Source organism: Synchiropus splendidus, chromosome 1 (genome assembly GCF_027744825.2).
Source record: "Synchiropus splendidus isolate RoL2022-P1 chromosome 1, RoL_Sspl_1.0, whole genome shotgun sequence".
Classification (NCBI taxonomy): Eukaryota; Metazoa; Chordata; class Actinopteri; order Syngnathiformes; family Callionymidae; genus Synchiropus; species Synchiropus splendidus.
In genome coordinates, this window is record NC_071334.1 from 28787057 (window position 1) to 28808969 (window position 21913).

General features: G+C 42.3%; 2 protein-coding genes across 2 annotated transcripts; one reads left to right on the plus strand and one right to left on the minus strand.

Moving 5' to 3' along the window:
* Positions 1-3875: 3875 nt before the first annotated feature.
* tbata (thymus, brain and testes associated) lies at positions 3876-7454 on the minus strand. The gene is made up of 9 exons (XM_053852248.1): positions 7444-7454; positions 7125-7313; positions 6280-6426; positions 6126-6187; positions 5275-5424; positions 5085-5166; positions 4513-4657; positions 4421-4452; positions 3876-4098 (listed from the first exon to the last, which is right to left on the minus strand). Exons 2-9 carry the CDS (start codon positions 7309-7311, stop codon positions 4037-4039), a joined length of 867 nt encoding a protein of 288 aa, XP_053708223.1. The 5' UTR covers positions 7312-7313; positions 7444-7454; the 3' UTR covers positions 3876-4036.
* A 6112-nt stretch (positions 7455-13566) lies between these two features.
* On the plus strand, positions 13567-21763 carry qrfprb (pyroglutamylated RFamide peptide receptor b). The gene is made up of 6 exons (XM_053848794.1): positions 13567-13969; positions 15644-15802; positions 16972-17033; positions 18295-18530; positions 19602-19699; positions 19869-21763. The coding sequence occupies exons 1-6, from the start codon at positions 13600-13602 to the stop codon at positions 20261-20263; spliced, it is 1320 nt and encodes a 439-aa protein (XP_053704769.1). The 5' UTR covers positions 13567-13599; the 3' UTR covers positions 20264-21763.
* Positions 21764-21913: the final 150 nt, after the last annotated feature.

Genomic DNA, 21913 nt, shown 5'->3' on the forward strand with positions numbered 1-21913 from the left:
CTTAATCATTTGCCAGTTCAGAATCATTCAGTCAGCAAATATCAAATTATTAACATATGACATATCCATAGCATAACAGAGAAGAGCACATTGTAAAAGAGTGGCACTGTTATATTCCTCATTTATTTCGTCACTGGCCGGCATATATTACATTTCCCAGGTGCAATGAGCTCAAATGACCTTACAATAAATATGTAGATAAATACTTGATGTGTTCAAGTATTTATTGGTGTGTATGACCATAAAAAACAACTGTCGTCATCACCTTTTGCCACAGCAATGACACTTAGTTAAGTGACACCTGATGCATCGTAACGCACGATGAAAGCATACAGTGAACTTCAGAAAAAAAAAAAAGATTGGTAGAGAAGTGCTACTTAGCCTTCAGGTTAGCTAACGCGAATAGTCTCACAGGTCCTGCCATTCTCGATTGTGATTGGCTAGAACGCCTCGCATTCCATAACCATAACCTTAACCGATTACACCTTAAATTATTTTATTTAAATTGTTTTCAATGGAAGTCTCAACCAAGGACCAGAGGAGAAACATGTATATCTGAGGGACATGTGGTGGTCTCATATGGCTGGAGGAGAGGCAGGCAACGTGTTGGTTGAACGTTAGAAACGGAAGTACCATGCTAGAGAATAAGCCAGATGAGGTTCACGGGTGTGGCATACTAGGTGACCAAAGAGGCTGATCAGGTTAGAGAGGCTCCGGACAGGAAAGGCTGACCTCATACATGCTGCTGTGGCTTATCTTGCCACATTGAACAGCAAGTTTGATCTTTGGTTCTGGTCCCTGCAGTAAGCCTCCCCTGGCAGCAGGCAGGCTGAACCATCTGCATCTTATCTTATGCGGACCCAACAGGTGTCCTTGTTACAAGGACGTATGACGGCAAGACTGAACTTCACCTGCTGACCAGACTGCCCACCTTAATCTGAGATCTTGATTCAGTGGGACCAGACGCCGAGCTACTGAAGCGACAGAATAATGTCCAGTCTGACACAGCTGAGACTTATCAGATGAAAATACGCAGCAAAAACAAGCCAGTGGTCTGGTTTCATTTCAAGCGAATGTTTTATCAGCAGGTCACATTGTGCTAACAGACATATACCTGCATGACAGCAATAAACAAACCCAGCAGGTTGAAGGAGTTTACATGTAATACACGGGAGATGCCAAACAAAAGTCAACAGCCTGTGGAGAGCCGCTGCCAGACAAAAGAGGGCCACGCGGATAAGGATTTTCAAAGTCACGAGCAATTATCGTCTGTCAGAAACACCACACATGAAGACAAGAAGTCCGTCGCTCATCATTATGTCTGTGGTGTGCTCCTATTATCTCATCGCCGCACCTGGGTCCTTCAGAGGTGGCAGGCAGCTGGGGTTACGCCACATCTCATGCATTCACCGCCTCCTGTTTCCAATGACTACAGAGCAGGGCTCATTCAACGGCCACAACCGTTCAGCTGACTGTAAATATTAACATCTTCAGCATTACAAAGAGCAGGGACAGCGTGTTGTGACCACAGAAACAACAACACATGCTCTTCAGAGAGGCCATTCACACATTTCCAGACGTATAAGTTGGGTGATCATGGTAAAAGAGAATATATCAGTTCCTCCTTCACAGGTTCTTGCAGCCCGTGTCTTGATAATAAAAGCAATCCTGAAGACCACAATGAACTCTTGATGTGTGATTGATCAGGAAATGGCGGCTTTCATATTGATCGCTGCTCTCCAGCAAGTACTTCATCACAATTGTAGTTTTTTTTCAAAGATTGCCCTGATGAGAAGCTATTCTCACAGCCAGTGGAGATCATGACAGCTGTACAGTAATGCACAGATACATAAGGAGCACTTGTGTAGAAGCGTGGAGACAAAAGGAGGCCAGATGCATGGAGATCAGTGACAGGGGGACATGTTGGACCAAGAATGTTGAAGAGGAAGGTGCCGAAAGATAAAGGGGAAGATGACCGACGTTATCCAGACACAAAGAGGTCAGATGCCATTAGGGAAGCTGATCGAGACAGGTTAAGATGGAGGAGGCTCACTTGGTGTAGCTCTCCTTTAAGGAAGATGAAGCATTTTTTTGTTCCTGGCTGAATGGATGTATTCCACCACAGCTCAGTCATGTAGCTGGGGCGTGGAAAAGATCACGTCCCATCCTGCTTCCTGCTGCAATTCAATTATATTGATTCATTTATCGCAAATAATGTGCATATGCGTATGCATATGTGCGATAAACAAGGTTTTCAACCTTTCGCAATGAGCCGGTGCTCCTTCCTGATTTGACGACGACATGGTACTGTACATGTCAGCCAGTCACATCAGTCATCAGTTTGACAAGAGCACAATACATTGCAATGGCAGCTATATTCAAGTTTTTATATCACCTTATTTAAACTAAAGCTCTTTTAATGCCTTGAAAATATTTGTATAAGAATTCCAATTTTATAACAATTTCAAGTCCATTAGTAGTGGAAACCCTGGCCACTATGTGGAGAAAAACCTCCCTGAACAAAAGCAAACAGATGCTTTTGTTTGCTTTTGTTCAGGGATTCCTCCATGTTTGTTGTTGTTGTTATCATCCTAGCTGCCACGTGTCTTGTGCATCAGTGTGATCAGTGGACCAGGAACTCCTGCACTTACAAAGGTTCCCTGTTGTCTGGAGAGCAAAGTGTTCAATTAAATTAAATTAAATCGATTAAATGCGATTAAATATTTACCCAAAAGCTAGCTAATAATTTCCCAGGAACTGTGTGGACGCACCATGTGCATATAGACTGTTGTGTCACTTGGCTTGTTCTATGCTCAGCTTTCTAAATCTGCCTTGTTTTCATTTTGGGATCCTTTTGACTTGACTTTTTTTGCCCTGTGCCTTTATGCAACATTTATGAAACTACTTTTGTTTCTCTTGTGTTCTTTTGTCCATAAGCTCCAACGGTGTGTGTGTTGGCCTGGTTGCTCCATATGGTCATTAATCTCTATTTCGACTATCGACAAACCCTACCTCAGTTAGTTGGGCACCTTTTTTAGCTGGACACTTGGCAGAAAAAGGAGAGAAGACCACTCCAGCAGCGAAAATGAAAACTGAGTGGCAAGACAGAAGATGGAAGACAGATGGATGAACCACATGCATAACCTCACATCAAAGCCAACAGGCTAAATCTGGATGTTTGGCACTGAGAATGATTTTGGTCCTATGATTTTATGATAGAAGATTTGCTACCTGTATACTAAATGCTACTAAATGCTAAACTTCAAGTTTCAATGCTTAACTATGCTAGTTGCTATGCACGGTTTTGCTTTGCCATATGCAACGCTGAATGCTAATGCTATGCCGACGTAAACGTAAATTCAATTGTTGTGTAGGTTTCCAACCTGATGTTGACTTCATGCTGACATTTACTTAGAATTGTCAGACAGGGTCAAAAGTGAAGGACCTTGTACAACAAGCGGAGGTCATGAGAGTTGTTGGGACAGTACGTTTAACAGCAACATGTTTTACCAGGTTTGCCAAATTTCATGCGGAAATGAATAATAGTGTTGTGTCTACAGCTTCTCAATGAACTGTGAGAAGAGTAGAGTATTGCATGTTCCTTACTAGTGACACCCATGATTGTTTCCAACTGTTTGCTGTTGGACAGCTTCAAATTTTATTTCATTCTCTGCCCACTCTCTCTCGAAATACTAAATATTCTCCTTCATTCACAAATCATCTGCTGCCAGAGAAAAGCATGGCTACGTCACAAAGCAAAACTGAAATGTCACAGAATTTTAATTTATGATGAACACTGTTTTTTTATCATCAACCTAAAGGCACAAAGTAAATCGAATCGAAGCATTTGAGATGAATATTCAGTTCAACAGAAGTTTTATTGATGATTGTGAGTTACAGGTTAAAGAAGTGTATATGAAAACCTATGTATGGTGAACCATTGTACACACTGAGCATGAAAGGTGTTGCTCAGAGCCTCCAACAAGGGACTGGATTCTGTTATGAAGACACAAGGAAGCATTCCACTCTCCAAAGACTAGAGTTCTTCATGGAAATGATCCTTATGGATTGACAGCACTTCTGCATTTCCAATCCTTTCTACAGGAGAGCAATTGCACAACAGAGCCAAGTCAAGAACTATTGCAGAAACACTCACTTATTTTTTCCATCAGAATGTTAATTGTTTGCTCTTGTGAATGAAAATGAAATGGATGAAAATGCTTGTTGTTAGAGCATGCCTGAGGTTAAAGATGCAATCCACTTCAGTCCTCAAATCATCTCTGTAATATTAACATAAACGCCTTGCACAGCAGCACCCGCCAAAGAAGGACATCTTGTACACAATGATGGCGGTTTTCTTCTTTCACTCCGCTATTCTGGCTTTTCAGAAAAAGGTTTGTGTGAACTTATTCAACATCACCTGGTCCTCCTTTGTCAAACGCTCCATTCACTCTGTGTGATGGAGGAGGAAAGTGTCAGCGGCAGTCAAAGGAAGGCACAACTAGTACTTGCCTTGACTTCATTCCTCTTGAATGGCCTTTGGATGGAAGCACATCAGCACGAGAAATGTCAAACTTCCGAACACGACTATTGCGTTGCCCTGCAGGGTCGCCGTTGCGAAGGGTATCTTTGATCATCGCCATCACCTGCTCCTTCTCTGTGGAGGACACAGAAAAGAAGGGAGGAAATGAAGTCAAACTGTTCTGTCTGCCACTGTTAAATGATGTGAACTGAACTTTAAGGCTTGTGACCTTGTGCTTCCTTTCCTTTTAATTCATACTGATTTTCATCTTATAACAGTCAGACAGAAATCATCATATCCAAATACTAACCCCGCTGAGTGACCTACATACCAGTCACCTTGTACTCTCTACTCTGAATGACACATATTACTGAGTGTCGAAAAGACGTTTCTGCCAAGCGTTTTTGCCAATTCGCCTAAAAAAAACACCTTTCCTGTTGTCCAGAGAAAATAAAAAGGTGGACAAACTTAGGCAGCACATTCATATCCATTTTTTTCTACCCTCGCAGGTTATCTTGATTCCAAGATCACTAACCAAAAAGTGACTTGCACATTATTGTACCTCTGGGGCCGGCGAGCAGGAGCCACTGCTGGACGGCTGAGAAAGAGTCAGTCTGCAGAATCTGACGCAGAAGCTCCAGCACCTGAAAGAAAAGCCAGGTAAACAACTCTGTCTGAGTCTGTTAAGCATTCATGAGCCACACTGCCTGGGGAAGGAGACTATATGGCCGGTATACAGAGACTCATATCACCGTGACTTCTGGATCCTGAAACTGCTGACGATATTCCACTGGCTGAGAGTGAGAGCGCCGCTGAGACACCCGAGTGGACGGAGGAATGATTCTTCCAGTTTGAGATGAATACTGGGTCTTCAGGCGGACTCCCTCTCCAGCAGGCTGGGTCTGGACCATTTTTCAAGCAGAAGTGGTTAATGCAGAAAAAAAAATCTCGATGCTTACTGTATGTAAATGAATAAATGAAGGTTATATGATGAGACAAGCCATCTCTTTGACTGGCAGACGTTTCCCCCGTCTGTCTTTTCTAGTGTCATAAGCTTGGTAAATAACTTCTCAATACAATGATTTAATTTGGTCAGAAAATCGGGAACAAGGTGGAACAACATTAAGGGATAGAAACCAAATTCCTTCATGTATGTTATGTGTAGGTGCATCCTCCACCTTCACATCCTCCTCTATCAGATCCACGAACCAATGGACTTCCTCTTCTGCTTACACGTGCTTACACGCCCTGCAGATACACTCTCATGGGCTCATGCTCTTAGCAGCACGGCACTTTTTAAATGAGGAATCCTCATGTAAGGTGCGTCGCCCCTTTGTTCATGAGAACAAAAAAAAGCATTCCGTTTTTTGCTTCCTTATCAACATGTCCAGCAGTGTCTCACCCGGGATCTTTGCATACCAGGAGATCATGTCAGCAAACCCTTGTCTCCAGACACTGAGTCCATTGATTTCCTCAGTTTAAGTGTAAGTAGATGAAAAGTCTTTTGACTGCACTATCTCTCACACAGTAACATGCACAATCAAAGCACATATATTTTTGGTCTTATTTGATGTGAAATAAGAAGAGGAATCATATACTGTACCTGGGTGTTGAGCTTCATATGTGCTACCTTTGCAGCAATTTCTTGAAGCTCACCTCTCCAGCCTGCAGAAAACAGAGCTGACAGAACAGCTGATCGAGAAAATAAAAGTTTATCTTGATTTAATTTGGTTTTTCACTTTGCAATATTACTGAACCTGATGTGTTTTGATGGCAGTGGTTAGCCGGTAAGCAGATCTCATTTGCTCTGCCGTGGTGCTGGCTTTTCAGCAGGGGGTGGGGAAATAAAGTCGAAGTGAGGTTCCAGTCGTCTCTCACCATGCAGACTGGCCTTCCATTTAAGCCTGCGACAGACCAGATTGGGGAGGTCAGCATCCATGCACTGGCTGAGCCTCTCTATTGGCTAGGTTAGAGGCCCGGATTACAAGTCTCACATCTGCCAAAGGGAGTGTAATTTTAATGAAAAGAGAACAGGCACATTTCAATTCAAGGGCGGTTTGGAAATGCCCATTTGGAGTCAAATGACTTCAATGGACAGCTATTCTTTTTCTCTATCGCCCATGTAGGGGATGGATGAGTTCTATTTCATTTTTAAAATTTCAAACAATGAGTCAGAGAAAAAGAAAAGTAAAGCTTGAGCACATTGATGAAGCACTTCATGTCCTGATGCCTGGGGCTCACTTTAATATGTAGGTCTGCACTATATAAAGAATAGATCTCTTTAAATTACAGATAACAGCATCAGATAATGCTAGGGTAACTGGTTCATCACGAGTCTGAAAACCCAAACATTTTCTATTCTCTGTTCTCGTTGTTCCAAACTGGTTTTGCAAACGAGGACTTTGTTCGAATTAAAGATTTAACACATTGCTGATATTTAGTTACTAACAATGTCAAAGTTTCACAGAGTATTTTGCATTAAAAAGGAAGAAGTGCCTTATTCAGCAACGCAAACTAGAAAGCAAAAACATTGTGGATAAAGCATTTGTTTTTAAAACAGAAAAGAATCAGAAGAGGACTGGCAGCAATGATATGATTTTACCTTGAATGTGCCTGACTCTATGAGGGTGAGGGTTGTGCCTGGAGAAGAACAAATAATGGCCGCCAAGCCGTGGAGTTCTGGGGTCAATACTGCACAACGCTGGTGAAATTAAACTTTGGATCTTTCTGCTGATGCTGCTCACTTCCGCCGTCCCACAAAAATTGGAAGTCGACCTCCGATCTGACATCTCTGTTTAAAGAAAAGTCGAACATATTCACTGAACTGCAGATGGGAACAGCAAACGAATACGTGCTGCAAGATCCTCCTGTACAAACAAATCATGTATAATAATACACAACACGAGCTTATAAACACCCACTGGTGAAAAAGCTTTACCCCTCTTGAAGCTGGAGCTGTTTTTGCTTCCCTCTTTGTCTTGTTGCTAAGAAACCAGATTCCGAAAAACACCATCTTGTTTACATATACAAGGCATGGTAACCATTGTTAAATGACAACCAATTGAAAAGTCACAGTGAGGGACGTGAATAAGAAATATTGAAAGCAGTGAAAGGGTTCAAAAGCACATTTCAGGAGGAGGGGAGACCAGAATCCCAAGAATGAAATTAATCAATTAATATTCAATAAATCCAGGTGAGGTAAGATTCCAATAAATCTTTATGGGACAATATGATTCAAGGCTATTTTCTGAATCTGAGACCTTAAAGCAATAATTCATTGCAAGATTAAGATTTTTCTTTTTATTGTTGTGATCAAGGAGAAGCTTAATAGGCTTTATTATTCATGTTTCATAAGCGCTAGGTTTGCTTCCAATTTTCCAGTCACTGCGAAAACTGTGGGTGCCTTAAGCTAGTTGACAGGATATGAAAATTCAACAATGCGACAATGTGTTTTTTGGAAAACAAGATATGTATTGAACACAAACTAACAGCAAATCATGTTCACATTAAAGTACAGGTGAACAAAGATACACTAAGTGTTTTGAAAGCATTTGACAAATGTAAACATAAATAATGTGTTCTCCTGCACTTTAATGTGAATATGCTTTGCTGTCTGTTTGACATAAAGCGTTGCAAAATGACATCGTCGCTGAATAGTGACATCTCCAAGATTGACACGCACACGCTACTTCTGAATGTTTTATTTACGTGTATGTATTTTATCCAAGACAGCTGTCTTTGCCTCATCAGTTGTCATCTGAAATGGCTGTTTACCGCGCCTCAAGAAAATTTCAGTAGCCCAGAAAATGATTTACAGACAGAAGCCTTTCTGGCACTGATGGCACAGCCCTCAGAGTACTATTCAGTCGGTTTGTACATTGAACAGGGTCACCAAGCAACTGAAGGCGTCTTCTTGACAACTAATTTTGTGTTTACAGACTGTAATTCGTACGAACCAAGGGCTGCTAAAAAACACAGTTTTAGTGCTCTCCATGGCCATAGATACTTGGACACATGGACACACAGTTCACAAGTGTCTTTCTGTTCACAAAGACGTTCATCTGTGGTGTTCAGGAGGCGGCTGTTGTTTTCTTGGATCTCAGGGCTCAGAAGGAGATCAGGAAACAGGTCTTTGGGGTTTGGCACCGCTTTACTTTCAATGTAACGGCAGAGGCGCCTGGTTGAACGAATCCCCAGTATGAGACCGACACCCTGGGCATCGGAAAGTGAATTTACTGTTCCAGCTGTGTTGTTCAGGTGCTGATGTCCAACCTTGCTCCATTAACTAAAGGCTCTTTTAAAAGCCAGTTCCATGATTGTGGCTCAATTTGTTATGCAACAAGATTGTTTTAAACCAAAACTCTTCTTCTAAAACCTATTTTTTCTCGACTTTTTCAATTATATCGTTCAGATTCCTAGTGTCATTCTATTTAACTAATGTTCCATTTCCACTCTCAGAAAAAAGAAAAAAAATATATAATAATAATATAATAAATATAATAATAACGCAGAGACAAATCTTGCAATTGTAATAAGTGCACTGCATAATACTTCGACTATAGCCATTGGCCGTGAACCAGGAGTCTCAGGACCTCAATGAGAGAAAAACCATGAACAATTCAATGCACTCTGAAGGTGCGCATCCCTTGTGGTGGAAGAAGGACGAATGGGCACGTTGCCCAGACACTCGAGGTTTGCCCCCCTCTGAAAACTTTTCGAGCCTACTTTCAGATTTGTGGGGGTCAGTCACACTCAGAAACATCCCAAATCGTACTCTGCCAGCTTCTCCCAACTTTCGCCATCGTGCTTGTCAGCGTTGTCGTCAACATCATTTTTATTTCAGTTAACAAAAATGTTTTACAATCCTAGTTTCCGCTTCATGTTTTCGTAACTGTGAAAACCTTGACAGTAGGTCTGGTTCGGGGTGGATGACCCCCTCCATGACCTCTCTCAGCTGGTTGGCAAAGTCTTTGCAGAGGGCTTTGTGGTTTGTGCAGAGAAGGGAGGCGTTAATACCCGCAACTTTTCCATTAGACATGTTTTCGAGTTCCCTGGTTAGGTGGCGCTCAAAGCGTTTGCAGGCTTCTGCAGAGATCTCAGTTCTTGATAAAACTTGACAGCTCTCTCCCGAATGAGGCAAAGTGTCCAGAGTCAGACTCTGGTCATGAACCGATTTTCATCTGTCCACTTTTTCTCTCCGGGCGAGAAGAAGGCAGTCAGCGCATCCATCTATGCAATGTCCTTAATGGAGTCCTGAACCTTAACTCCCCTGGTGTCCAGCAGCTTTTCTATTTCTAACCTATTACTTTTGATTTCCTGTAGTCTGAGATAAATGCTCTAGCTCCACGATCATGGTCCGGCCACTGTCTTGGACAGATAAAACCCCCCTTTCTATGGCTGAAAACAGTCCATAAATGCCTAGGAGCATCTCATAAACTTCGATCAGACACTGAAACTGAATTACATATACAATTTTCTGCTCTGCTCCACTCTAAATATGAAGGAGCTGTTGAAGTAGTGGCTGGTTTTGAGGCGCATTTTCGGGACAAAGCTGGGAATATCTTGGGAATTCTGGTTTCTAGGTTCTAAATTCCCAGCTGAGCTACACATTTTGGTGTTTGAACAGCTTCTAACTAATGAAAACTGTAGGAGGAGTAGGGATGCAACGTTTTATACGCTGAAGAACTCTTTCGCACAACCGTGTTGTCCAGGGGTGTTTTGCAAAAAAGATCTGTCCAGGGTGAAGAAAAATGTCATTAACTAAAAGCGGATTTATTCTGCTCTCTGCTCCTCTTGAAATTATGTTGGAATGGAATGGCTGCTGTATGTGCTGTAAAGTGGGACTGAAATTTATTCATAACTCCAAAACAGATGAATGTATTTGATTTTTGTGTTTTACTGTAGGTTCCCTTTATGTATTAATGAATGTTGGAAGGAGTTCCCCATTCATTTTGATTACTTCTCTGTCTCCGACTATAAACTATAGATCTATTGTGACCTGCGACTCTCTGCACTCTGGTCACCAGCGCAGGTCGTATGGCATAATACTATAGTGTCATGTTTATGTCAGCAAGCAGTTTTTAGGATGTATGAAGATGTTTTGCACATACATAAGTGAGAGTTCTTTGCACAGTCGCTCAACTTCTGGCACAGTGTTACATCTGTATCAAACAGGCAACCAATCACAGCCCCTAAGAGAGTTTGTTCCTGCTTGGACGCTACATTTGAGGAGTTAAAATGTCTTTCCACAGTATACTAAAAGTCATAAGCAACTTAAGTATGGCTATGTGACGTTCAGTGGTTGCTGCTGCTGCTGATCATTCAACATTTTTCACAATAAGTTGTGTGTTAGCGCGTGTGTGGTTGAACTTTTCGGTGCATTTGAAACAGTTTTCCCAGCTTCCTGGGTTGCCTTTTTGGCACAAATGTAACGCTGCCCCAGAAGTAGAGCAAGTGTAAGGAGAAAACCTGACGCAGTGCACACGTAGACGAGGTTGAGCGCTCGCAGATCATTGTTCAGGTGCACAAAAAGTGACGTTGAGACATGTTGAAAACACTCAAAACAATATGTTTACTGTTTTGAAGCTATGCCTATTTTGTAGAAGATGAAAATAAATGAAATAGTTGCCAGACATTTAATAGTCAGGTCCAGTAACCAGACATTGCTGTATGGTCTTTTCTGTTCAAATAGTTGGGGTGGTAATTTCATTTGATGCTTTTCAGAAAAAGCTATTGAGTGTTTTGGTTCACTTAAATCCGGTTTGAATGATGCGTTGATGAAAGTCATGCATTCACTGATGTCTTATTAAGTAACATGTTTATTGCAAGAATACTCTTGATCAGAGTGTTGTTGTTTACCTTTTGTTATATTTAGGTTCTCTGCACACAAAAATCTGGGCTTCCTCCAAGATTGTCTGTTGGTGCTTTGGCCGCACGGAGCACAAACTTGCAAACTAGTCTCAAAACACATGTAAAATTGTGCTAAAATCTAAATTGGGTTAGATTTCGTCTGTTTCCACTATCAGGTTGCTCACACAGCCTATAGAGTTTCCTGTGCTCATACACAGCACTACCGTTATTTGCTGCTCGAGCGTTACGATGCCATCTACAGGCCAGGCTTGTGTACCACATCGTTTTCCGCCATTTTCAGTTTTTGAGACTGTTGTGATTTGTTGTATCACTACGTTAACTTAGACCGGTTTTACTGTAAAATGTGGCTTGACTTTTTGATAATAATATTTTCATAAACATTGTGACATTTAGTGCTGTTAATTTATGTATTTAAATGAGTTTAATAGTGTGTTTTAGGTACAATTTTGAGGTTGGTTAACAGTAGAAAAAATATTATTAAAACAGTTCAAGTCAAAAATACCAGGTTAAGAAAACTAGAAATGTTGACCATTCTGTCCACAGGTTTGACACAGTTGGATGTGGCTGTATGACAATGGGAAGAGTCTCAACAACAATTTAAATCACTAAACCAACCAGCATTATGGTTGGTCCAGAGCACAGCGATGCATTCAGCGAAGCACTTTATTATTGTTGCTCAACATGTTTCGCTCTCTTCTGAGATCAGACTCTCCTCAGATGTGACTAATCATCCTGGCAGATCCTCCACACCCCAAACCTCATCTCTGCTGGAGACTATTGATCATAGCAGACATTCTGGAATAGTTTTGACTACGAGTTTTCAGCAAGAAGCAAACTTGAAACCATCTGTTTTTTGTTTGTTTTTTTTTTCATTGGAGATTTTGTATTAGATTCTGGGAAAACTCAAATGCATCATGAAGTATGTAGAATAGTCAAGGTTAGAAAAAATGTTTTCAGGATAGGAAGGAAAGTGGAAATTGAAAAGACCTCCAAACAGATTTAGTTTCCTGCAACTCTCCTCTAAATACAAATACATCTGTCGCAACACCATGCAGTACTGTTTTTAACTCCTCACTAGACAATAACAACCATGAACTTTCTGCCTCCTTTCTTCACCCCTGAACAACCAAGCTCATCTGTCCCAAGTCGTATCCGTGAGGAGGTTATCCTGCTTGCATGTGGAACATAGTCGCTCCATCTCTGGTATTCCTGGACCTCCAGTATCTATGCGTTGAGGCACAACTTGGCAATCATTTCATATGAGACTTTAAAGTTCAAATTAATGGTGGATTTCTAAGCGGGTTTATCCCGCCATCTCTAATGGAATTATAACCAAACACCTTTATGGCATTGGTGACAAGGAGCACTCTCCTTGGCTCCCAGTAGACACATGAGCACAGATGACTTCGGCAGATGAAGGAATAAACAGGGCGACTTAGTGCAAATGTTCTCTTCCACACAGACTGATGAGAGTATACAAAGACACATCTGAACTTCAGAAGCATAAGCCACTCATACAGACACACATGTTTCACATATTTCTTACTGAAAAAAAAAAGGCATTTTAAAATGCTTTTCAGTCTCATGTCAAAGCCCTTGTTATTGATTTGCCATGTCCACATACATGGAGAAACTGGGTCAGAAATTCAAAACTGTGGTCCGTTTTCAGCACGTTTACTTACATAGTACACAATTCTGAATGGGAAACTTCAATTTTTTTTGTGTTGATGTTTCTGCAACTTTACCAAAGTTGGCCTGATGGCAATATTCCAGACGCTATTGTGATGCAGAAACGTTTCTGTCTGACTTCGCTGACTGATGTGTGTGTGGAGAGGGAACGTGTGGGCCTCTTACGTGAACTGCTGCCCCTTTGACGTGACCTCGGGAAGCAGAAGAAGGAGATCAACATCAAGCCAAAGACGTTGTTTTGAACATCACTGTTGTCTCGATAAGGACCTGTGAACATTTGAATCCAGCAGTCGTGGTTTGGAAGACAACTTCAGGTGTGGGGAGAACCTGAAGTTTCAATGTCTCTTTGCGAGTCTGAGAGCGGATTAGCGGAGCGCTCTCGCACGCGAGCACGCACGCGGGCTGACTCAAAAGCGAGCGCAGCATCAGCATCATTCAGGGGAGCGCGGCGCCACATCCAGATGTTTCGTTGGGAAAAAGAGCCCGAGAACCGCTCCACTGGTGTCTCTGACTCCGGGATGGCTGCAGTTTCGGCCGCAGACTCGAGTCCGGGGTTCACTAAAATAACCCCCGAGATTCTGCAGGAGACGCTCCGACTGTTCAACCTGAGCCGCCAGGAGTTCATCAACATCTACAAGATCCAGCCGCTTGTCTACGTCCCCGAGCTGCCCTACAGCGCCAAGACCACTTTCGTCGTCATCTACGTGGTCATCTTCGTCCTGGCTCTGGCCGGCAACAGCCTGGTCGTCTACATCGTGGTGAAGAAGCGAGCCACCCAGACCCCCACGGATGTTTTCGTGTGTTCTCTGGCGGTCAGCGACTTGCTCATCACTTTCTTCTGCATCCCCTTCACTTTGCTGCAGAACATCTCGTCGGAGTGGGTCGGAGGTGAGTGACTTTTCCCATTAAAAAAAAAAAAGATTTTCAAAAAGGTTCAATGACATCGAGCGAGCAAACTTTAAAGTTAAATAAGAAGGACGAAACTGCAAGCGATTATCTATCTATCTATCTATCTATCTATCTATCTATCTATCTATCTATCTATCTATCTATCTATCTATCTATCTATCTATCTATCTATCTATCTATCTATCTATCTATATTGTGGTTGTGTCGGAGCTTCTCACTCAAGTGTGTCACAACACAAAAAAATCCCCCAAAACTACTTTCATGTATCTTACTTACTTCTGACACTTTCCTTTCTCAGTCTGCCGTTCCTGTTTGTTTCTGAGGCTCCTTGTGCGCTTACTGACAGACCACTAACTTGTGAGGCAAAATAAATCTGGAAGGCAGTAAAATAAGAAATAAAATTTTTCACACAATGACACAGTTGAGGTAAGAATACTGTCACACAAAATTCATGTTTGAGGGCTAGGTGCTGGATAGGATTTTTAAGAAGCACACAATTTAAAATGAATTACATTTGTTGATTTCCCCATGAAGAAATCGCTCAATGCTGCAGTCAGTTGTCTCAGAAACATCAATTCAGACAGATGAGGAGCCTCCGGGATCAACTAACAAAAATGTCTGACTCTTTCGATCAGCAATGCACATTATGTTGATCGCACCAAAGCTCCAGGCTTCGTGAAATATAGATCAAGCCAACTTAACGTCGAATTTGAAGAAAAAAAAAAAGATTTGTACAAGGTTTGTTAAATAAAAGATGTGTGTGAATGAGAGTTTATTACTGACGTCATTATTTTTTTGTTAGCATTACAATAGCATTAGGGGCCTCAATGGGTCCCTGACAGTTGGATCAAAGAACATTGAATTTGAATAGAATTTTGGGCAGCATTTAGCCCGCAGAGCTCACTTTGATCACCAGGTGTGGATTCACCTCTTTGGCAGTTTATTAAGATGTTGCTGCAATGGCAGCCTTGTCTTGTGTCACTTTTCTCCAGTGTACACAACAGGATGTTCGGTAGGTTCTGATGAAAAAATTGACCACGCTTTCGCGAGATGGAACTCTGATCTATTATCGTCAGTCAACTGAAATGGTGTGTCATGAAGCCTGAGCAGTCCATCGCTTATGTTAAGGTATTTTGTTCATCCATGTCACCAGTATCAACATAGCATCACATTTATTATTTATAAAAGCACAAGATGATGTCCATTCTTCTCCATCCAGCTACTCCCCTTATTGTTTACGTAGAGCGCAGCTGACCCACCTGCTTCAGGATGGTCACCCTCCTTCTCTTATACCTCTGGTTTGCTTTCCCGTCCGTGCACTTTGTACAGACGGCATGTCAAAACAAGCAAGTGGTATCAAGCTGTGTCCTTGGCGGAGGCGCAGATGTTCCCCCTGCACATTGCATTCAATGTGATGTAGTTGTACAGAAAAGGTGTGGAGTGCCCAGATAAGATGCTCAATGCCTGAATATGAGAATTGTGTCTTAACCTTTGATCTTAAATTTTGACTTACAAGGTTTTTATTAGCTGTGTGTTTCATAGCAATGACAGGTTCAACAAAAGCATGTGTGCCAATTAATGTTCATGAGCGTCAGCAGCCCTCGCCTGCTCACGCAGCTCCGTGTGGCTGTTAATCCTTTGCTCTATTTTTAGGGGTGTTTTTTTGCAAAATGGTCCCCTTCATCCAGACGACCGGGATTGTGACCGGAATCCTGACGATGACCTGCATCGCCATAGAAAGATACCAGGGCATCGTGTTCCCGCTAAGAACCAGAAGGCAGTATTCTTCAAGAAGAGCGTACAAGGTGCTAGGTAGCCATGCCTTTGTATCTCTCGATGAGAAGATTGTGGCTAGAAATAATGATTTTCATGAAGTATACAATGCAACTCTTTTTCACAGTCTCCGTGACAACTCATTGTCCCGCACACAAAACACTGGTGTGGTGATGCGATGCATTTGTTCTTGAGCTTTTCTCTTCTCAACACTGTTCCCAACAACCCCGTCCCTACATTGGACAACCTACCTTGCTCAATTCTGCCAAACACAGGTCATTTAATAACTTGCTGGAGACGTAGGAACGCCTACCTTTGTTTTTGCCCCTTTGAGAGTGTTTGAATGGCTTCACGGGATCTGGCAGTATTCTGTGCAGCTAAAGTGCATACTTGACCATTGGCTTGCAGTTATCTCCAGGTATTAAAAACCAACCAAATGATGCTATCAATAAGCTTTTGAAATCTCAGGTATTTGAGGAATTTTGACTAAATCAGTCGCTATATATATATATATATGGTATACAGCGCCTAACAAGGTCAGCGTTTCTTTTTTTTTATGGTTTCATGCAGCAGACTAGAATCTTCCTGAATGATGTAACTAAATCCATGATTTATTTTATGTGAATTGCTGCTCATTTTGTAGTTGCTTCAGGTTTTTACACCCATTTTTCTATAGTACGGAGCCGTGGAGGTAACACCCATGAGTTTTTTTTGGATGTAACATGCATGCATTTTTTTAAAATTCAAAATAAAAAAGATCTCATGATAATGTGTATCTCGTGATCACTGGATTTTGCGAATATGTCTCTCAGTCAGTTGTGAGAGGACAAGTGCCATGGACCGAGAGCGTTTGATCAGATTTTTTTTCTTTCAGGTATGACTTACACGGAGAGGCTGTGTAGCTTAGCTGTGTGTGGTATGATTAAGAATAGAAGGCACTTGATCAGAGTGCTGACAGCGCTGCGACTTTGCCGTCTGCAATATTCTTTTCACGTCTCCAGCAAAACGCCACCGGAGCCACTCAACCTCCATAACTGAGAAGGTGCTTGGCTAGTGAAGCAAAAGCACTCCAGATAACTTTTATCCCGAGATTCAAAAATAAATAAAGTCATGCCAAAAAATACACACATGTATGTCAATAGAGTTCACCCTGCATGTAAAATATTAAAGCAAGTGTCACCTGTATTTCATTTCATGACTTCACGCAGGATATGTTTGGATGGCCTCAGTCGTCGTCAGCTCGCCAATGCTGTTTGTGCAGCAGCTGCAGGTAAGCACCTCGCTACGCTCCAACATTTTCACTCACTTACAAGTCATTAAGGTTTTCAGAAAGTTGCGGCTCATCTGTACTGATGAAGGCGCAGAACCAAGCGTTTTCAAATATATTCAATCAAGTACCCAGGTGCAAATACAGTGAGTGAAAACTCCAGATCAGCACGGATGAAAGGCCAAGCCAACTCGCAACACGGACACAGGGCCCTTGCCTCCCTTTTCACGGGCAACGTCCACACATCTATGATCAGTCCGGGTCACTGAGGGACTGAAGTCGGACTCAGGTCTGACCCTACGCCCTCCGGCACCGGATGAAGTAGTATTTTATAAAATGTATGGATGTATGGAATGTAGTCAGTCTCTGAACATGACTTAAAATGTCGCAAATTTCACACAATGACAGTCACTGGGGGAAAAAAATAATCGATTCTCCATCAAATTTTCCGTGACAATATCTAATATTGATATTTCTGCCCAGAACCATTTTTCCCCACATTATGACGGCAGAAAGTTGGTGTGTATTATCCTTAAATAGTTGATGTTTTTTTCAGTCTACTTGTTTAGTGAGGTTTCCGTATGAGTCGTTCAGCGTAAATGATGCAGATGCCCTTTATAGCTGATTTTCCAGAGAGATATTTTGGTCCGTTATGTTTGGAGAAGGGTAAGGTTCCTTTTTATTTTTTCTACTTCATTTGCCAGTTGTAGTTCCACTTCATCGCTAAAGAAGGAGGTGTCATCTATAACTAGCAGTTGGATCAAGTACAGAAAAATCACACTTTTTTGTTTTATTGTCATAAAGGTCCATTCCGTGTTTTTGAAGCCAATTCCTTTTCACAAAGTATTTTTTTTTTAATCGATGTAGAAATCTGATGATTGTACAAAGAGATTTTAAGCTGCTTTCAAGATAAGAAGAAGCATTGACGCTGGTCGATAGAAGTTTGAGACACTGAGAAGATGATCAGAGTGATACTACAGCTCCTCCAGCTTATCACGTCGCCACCTGGACATTTCCCTGTCGAGGAGATCCGCATGTCTCCCACAGGGAGAAGCAAAGCCAGGACACGGTGGAACGAAATTTCTCACATTTTCATTTTCTGTCTAACATCCCTGGAATTACATTGACAATTTTGAATTTATTTTTTGAGGCAGTTTTGCTAGAAAGGTTGAATCGCACATCTTTGCTGCCGTGAAAGCAAGTTTCCAACTTGAGCTCCTGACCCAGTGTCAGGTGATCTAACCCGGTCCTGTTATTTCTTCAGGTGAAGTACGACTTTTTGTACGACCACAACCACGTGTGCTGCCTGGAGACTTGGCCCTCGGTCACCCACCGACAGGCCTACACCACCTTCATCATGGTGGTCCTTTTCCTGCTTCCCCTGGCTGCCATGCTGTTCCTCTACACGCGAATCGCCATTGAGCTGTGGATTCGAAAGAGAGTGGGCGACTCATCCGTCCTCAACACCATGAATCACCAGGAGATCAACAAGATATCCAAGTAAGTCTTGAAGTGAGCAGGCCAGCCATGAATTCAGTCGAAACCAGATTACTCTTCAGTATCGGTGGCTTCAGATTAGAGCTGGAGGGGGACAGAGGGCTTAAGGTGCTCAACGCTACAACCAGCAATACATGTTTGGGCCATATTGCCTTGTGGTTTGTATGTGTGTGCCCCTCAGGATCTGAGTCTGTTTTTGTGAAATCATACTTGTAGCAATGTACATTTCACCTTAGGATGTCCTGTGAGTTGGATCAGTAAAGGTTTATCTACCCATCATGGCAATCTAAAATGGAGTGTGTCGCTTCAATTTACTTCAGAGGGCAAGTGGAAGAGAGTGGAAGGGGGGCAGAAGCCATGCAACTTTGAACCACCGGGCACCTCATCTGACTCTCCCTGGGGGTAGAGAAGGGCTGATAAGGGGGTCCTCATTTTCTGCTTGAAAATGATGTGAGGCTTCATTGAAATGCTTGTTCGAATCCAAAGTCGCAAGAGCTGGTGGGAAGCCTCACCAGCCCAGGACTCCATTGGGAAATGCCTTGTCCTCCCCTGGAAAAATAGACTGACCATCCAGATCCTGCGATAGCTCAGCTCTGGCTTCTCTCTCATGTTTATAGAGTCGAAGGAAGCCTTTGGGCTCTGCTCTTTTCTTCACTTCACTGTCATTCTCACGCTCCCTCATTTGAGAAAAAGACTCAAGGATCAGCGGATTACGTTGGACCTGACAAGCCTAGTTGTGATGCCATCATAGGCCCCTTGACTGAGAAGGGTCGAGCTGTGGAACACAAGAACACACGAGGGGTTTTTCCTTGGGCACTTAGTTCTGCGAGTATGTTCTATGTAATTTCCCTTTAATGAGCGTTTGCCAGGGTAAACAAAGTGCTCATTGGATCAGAGATAAACTGGCACAATGTAATCTAGCCCTAACCCAAACCTAACCCTGGATGTTAGATGGATTTTGAAAGCCTGGATTAGGATCATACATTTTGAGAGGAACCGCAGCACAGTGGGAAAAAAATGGATTCTCCTTTAACTGAACGGTTATTTGTTTTTTTTATTTGTTTCCTTCTACAGGAAAAAGAAGCGTGCTGTGAAAATGATGATCACCATTGTTGTGCTTTTCACCATCTGCTGGGCACCGTTCCACACCGTGCACATGTTGTTTGAATACTGTAAGTTATGCTCACTCCTTCATACAGAGGTGAAGTGGCTCAGGCCATACTGAGATCTGAAATAGTATCCGCCTGCTCGATAGCGTTTTCCTGCTAGCTGGGGCTGGAGAACAGTGTGAAGTGAACCTGCCAAAAGAAAAATCTTTTAACCGTATCTCGATTTGTCCAGACGACCTGGAGAACAAATACGACGGCGTGACGTTCAACATGATCATTGCGGTGGTCCAGGCCATTGGCTTCTTCAACAGCTTCAACAATCCCATCGTCTATGCGTTCATGAACGAGAACTTCAAGAAGAGCTGCGTCTCAACTCTCGCCCTCTGCATCAGGAAGCCCGACCAGCAGGGCGGCGCTGTGGTGGCGCCCAAACTGAACGTGCAGTTCATCAAACCCCAATGCAGGGAGGCGTTTGTCGAGACAGACAAGCCGCTTGAGCCCAGACAACCGGAGCACGAAAGCCCTTTGAATTCTTTGGAGGGCCGCAGCTCTGCAGAGATCATTGGCGATCAAATCTCGACTATCCAGACGGAACTGGCTGCTAACAGCTCATCTCAGGTCAAGTGACTGGCATTCCAATTAAGGACTTGAAATAGCAGCACGGGGAGGGGATGGCCGCTCACGTGAATGCTCATGTATTTCACCTCAGCGGATGGTATAAAATAGAACCAAACTGAGCCGAGGACACAGATTTGTGAAATAAGTTTCCGCACCCAGGCAAAACGTCTTTTTCCATGGTCACCAGGCATCGTCATTCTTAATCTCCCGAGTGTTGTGTGGTTTATAAGATGTGTGTACATGTAAAAGTGTAAAAAGCGTCAAGTAGCCATTTGTGAAACAACTCTACTACCTCGTGTGATAAAGTTATTTCAGAATTTTCAATTCATATTTGCTCTCTGAATAGCTGCAGATCTGAGGGAAACAGAAAACACCAAATGACAAAGTGCTTTTCTGCCAAACTATGGGTGAACAACTCCATGCATGAGCAGCACCTTTATCAATGTCTTTTATGAGTTCTGGACTTGTATACTGCCGAACAGTGAAAACACATGAGCATGAATGATAAAGAAAAAGCACAATCACTTTCAAGCTTTTGCAACCGACCTTGAGGCAAAGAGCAGTTCAGTGTTCAGCCATATATTTTAAGAAAGCAACGCAGATGGATTATGCTCTTTTTGTGATCGCATTTTGTCAGTATCGAAAGCAGCAAAAACAACGCAGCTAGACTGTGATGTAAACAATGATGGGCACCGGTAAAATTGTTCGGGATCTGGAGGAATAAAGAAGACTTTGCCAGTGAACATTAAACAGCTACTTATAGCAGCTACATGTGCTTCTTTGACATTTGAGGCTCCATTCGAAAAGTTACAGAAAAGCGACGGAAACAATCAGTCATGAAGTTCTGTGTGGGTGAAGTTTTGTGTTTGTGTCTCTGGTTTTCTCCGGCGGTGTTTAACACTGGGCATCTCTTGATTCATGTTACCTGTGAATAGAACTGTAGCTTGGCCTTATTGATGGACAACGCAACTGTATGTCAGAATTTCTGAAAATACAGCATTTTAATGTAAGATGTATTTTATGATGTATTTATTTCATCAAGAGTCAGTTTTACTTTTTGATTCTTCATTTTTTGGGTCTGTGTTTGAGTGGCGGTAAATCTATTCTAGAGACATTTGACAAACCGTCCTGGTGTTCAGAATACTGAAGCAGGCTTTGGGAGATGTTGCAACTCATCTGAAACAGTTTACTTGCCTCTCCCTTTAAGACGGCCTCTTTCGTTCCACAACAAATGAATACTTTTGAAGAGGAGTTTTTCATTTCACAGGCTGCCGAATTACGTGCCGTGTCAATGTTTTTGATGTTAATGACTTCTCATCTGTTATGTAATATTTTGCCAAAATTTTGATTCATGTGACACTCAATGATTGATACACTGTTCAAAATGAGGCTGTTTGTGTCGGGGAGTAACTGGATTCAGTCGTACATGTTGCTTGTAATCTGCTGTTACTTTTGTCTCAGAGTCACAAAGAGCCGCCCTGCTGTTTTGCTTGATAATAAATATATTTTGCAAGGAATGAGTCTTAGGTGTGGGTGTGCAGTATGAGCTTGGACCATTCCAAGGAAGGGAGGACAAGTTTCCTCTCGCTGATAGTTCATGAAACTTAAATTCAATGGAGATTTTCTTCCATGAGTATGCCTTGCTTACCAGTTGAATGC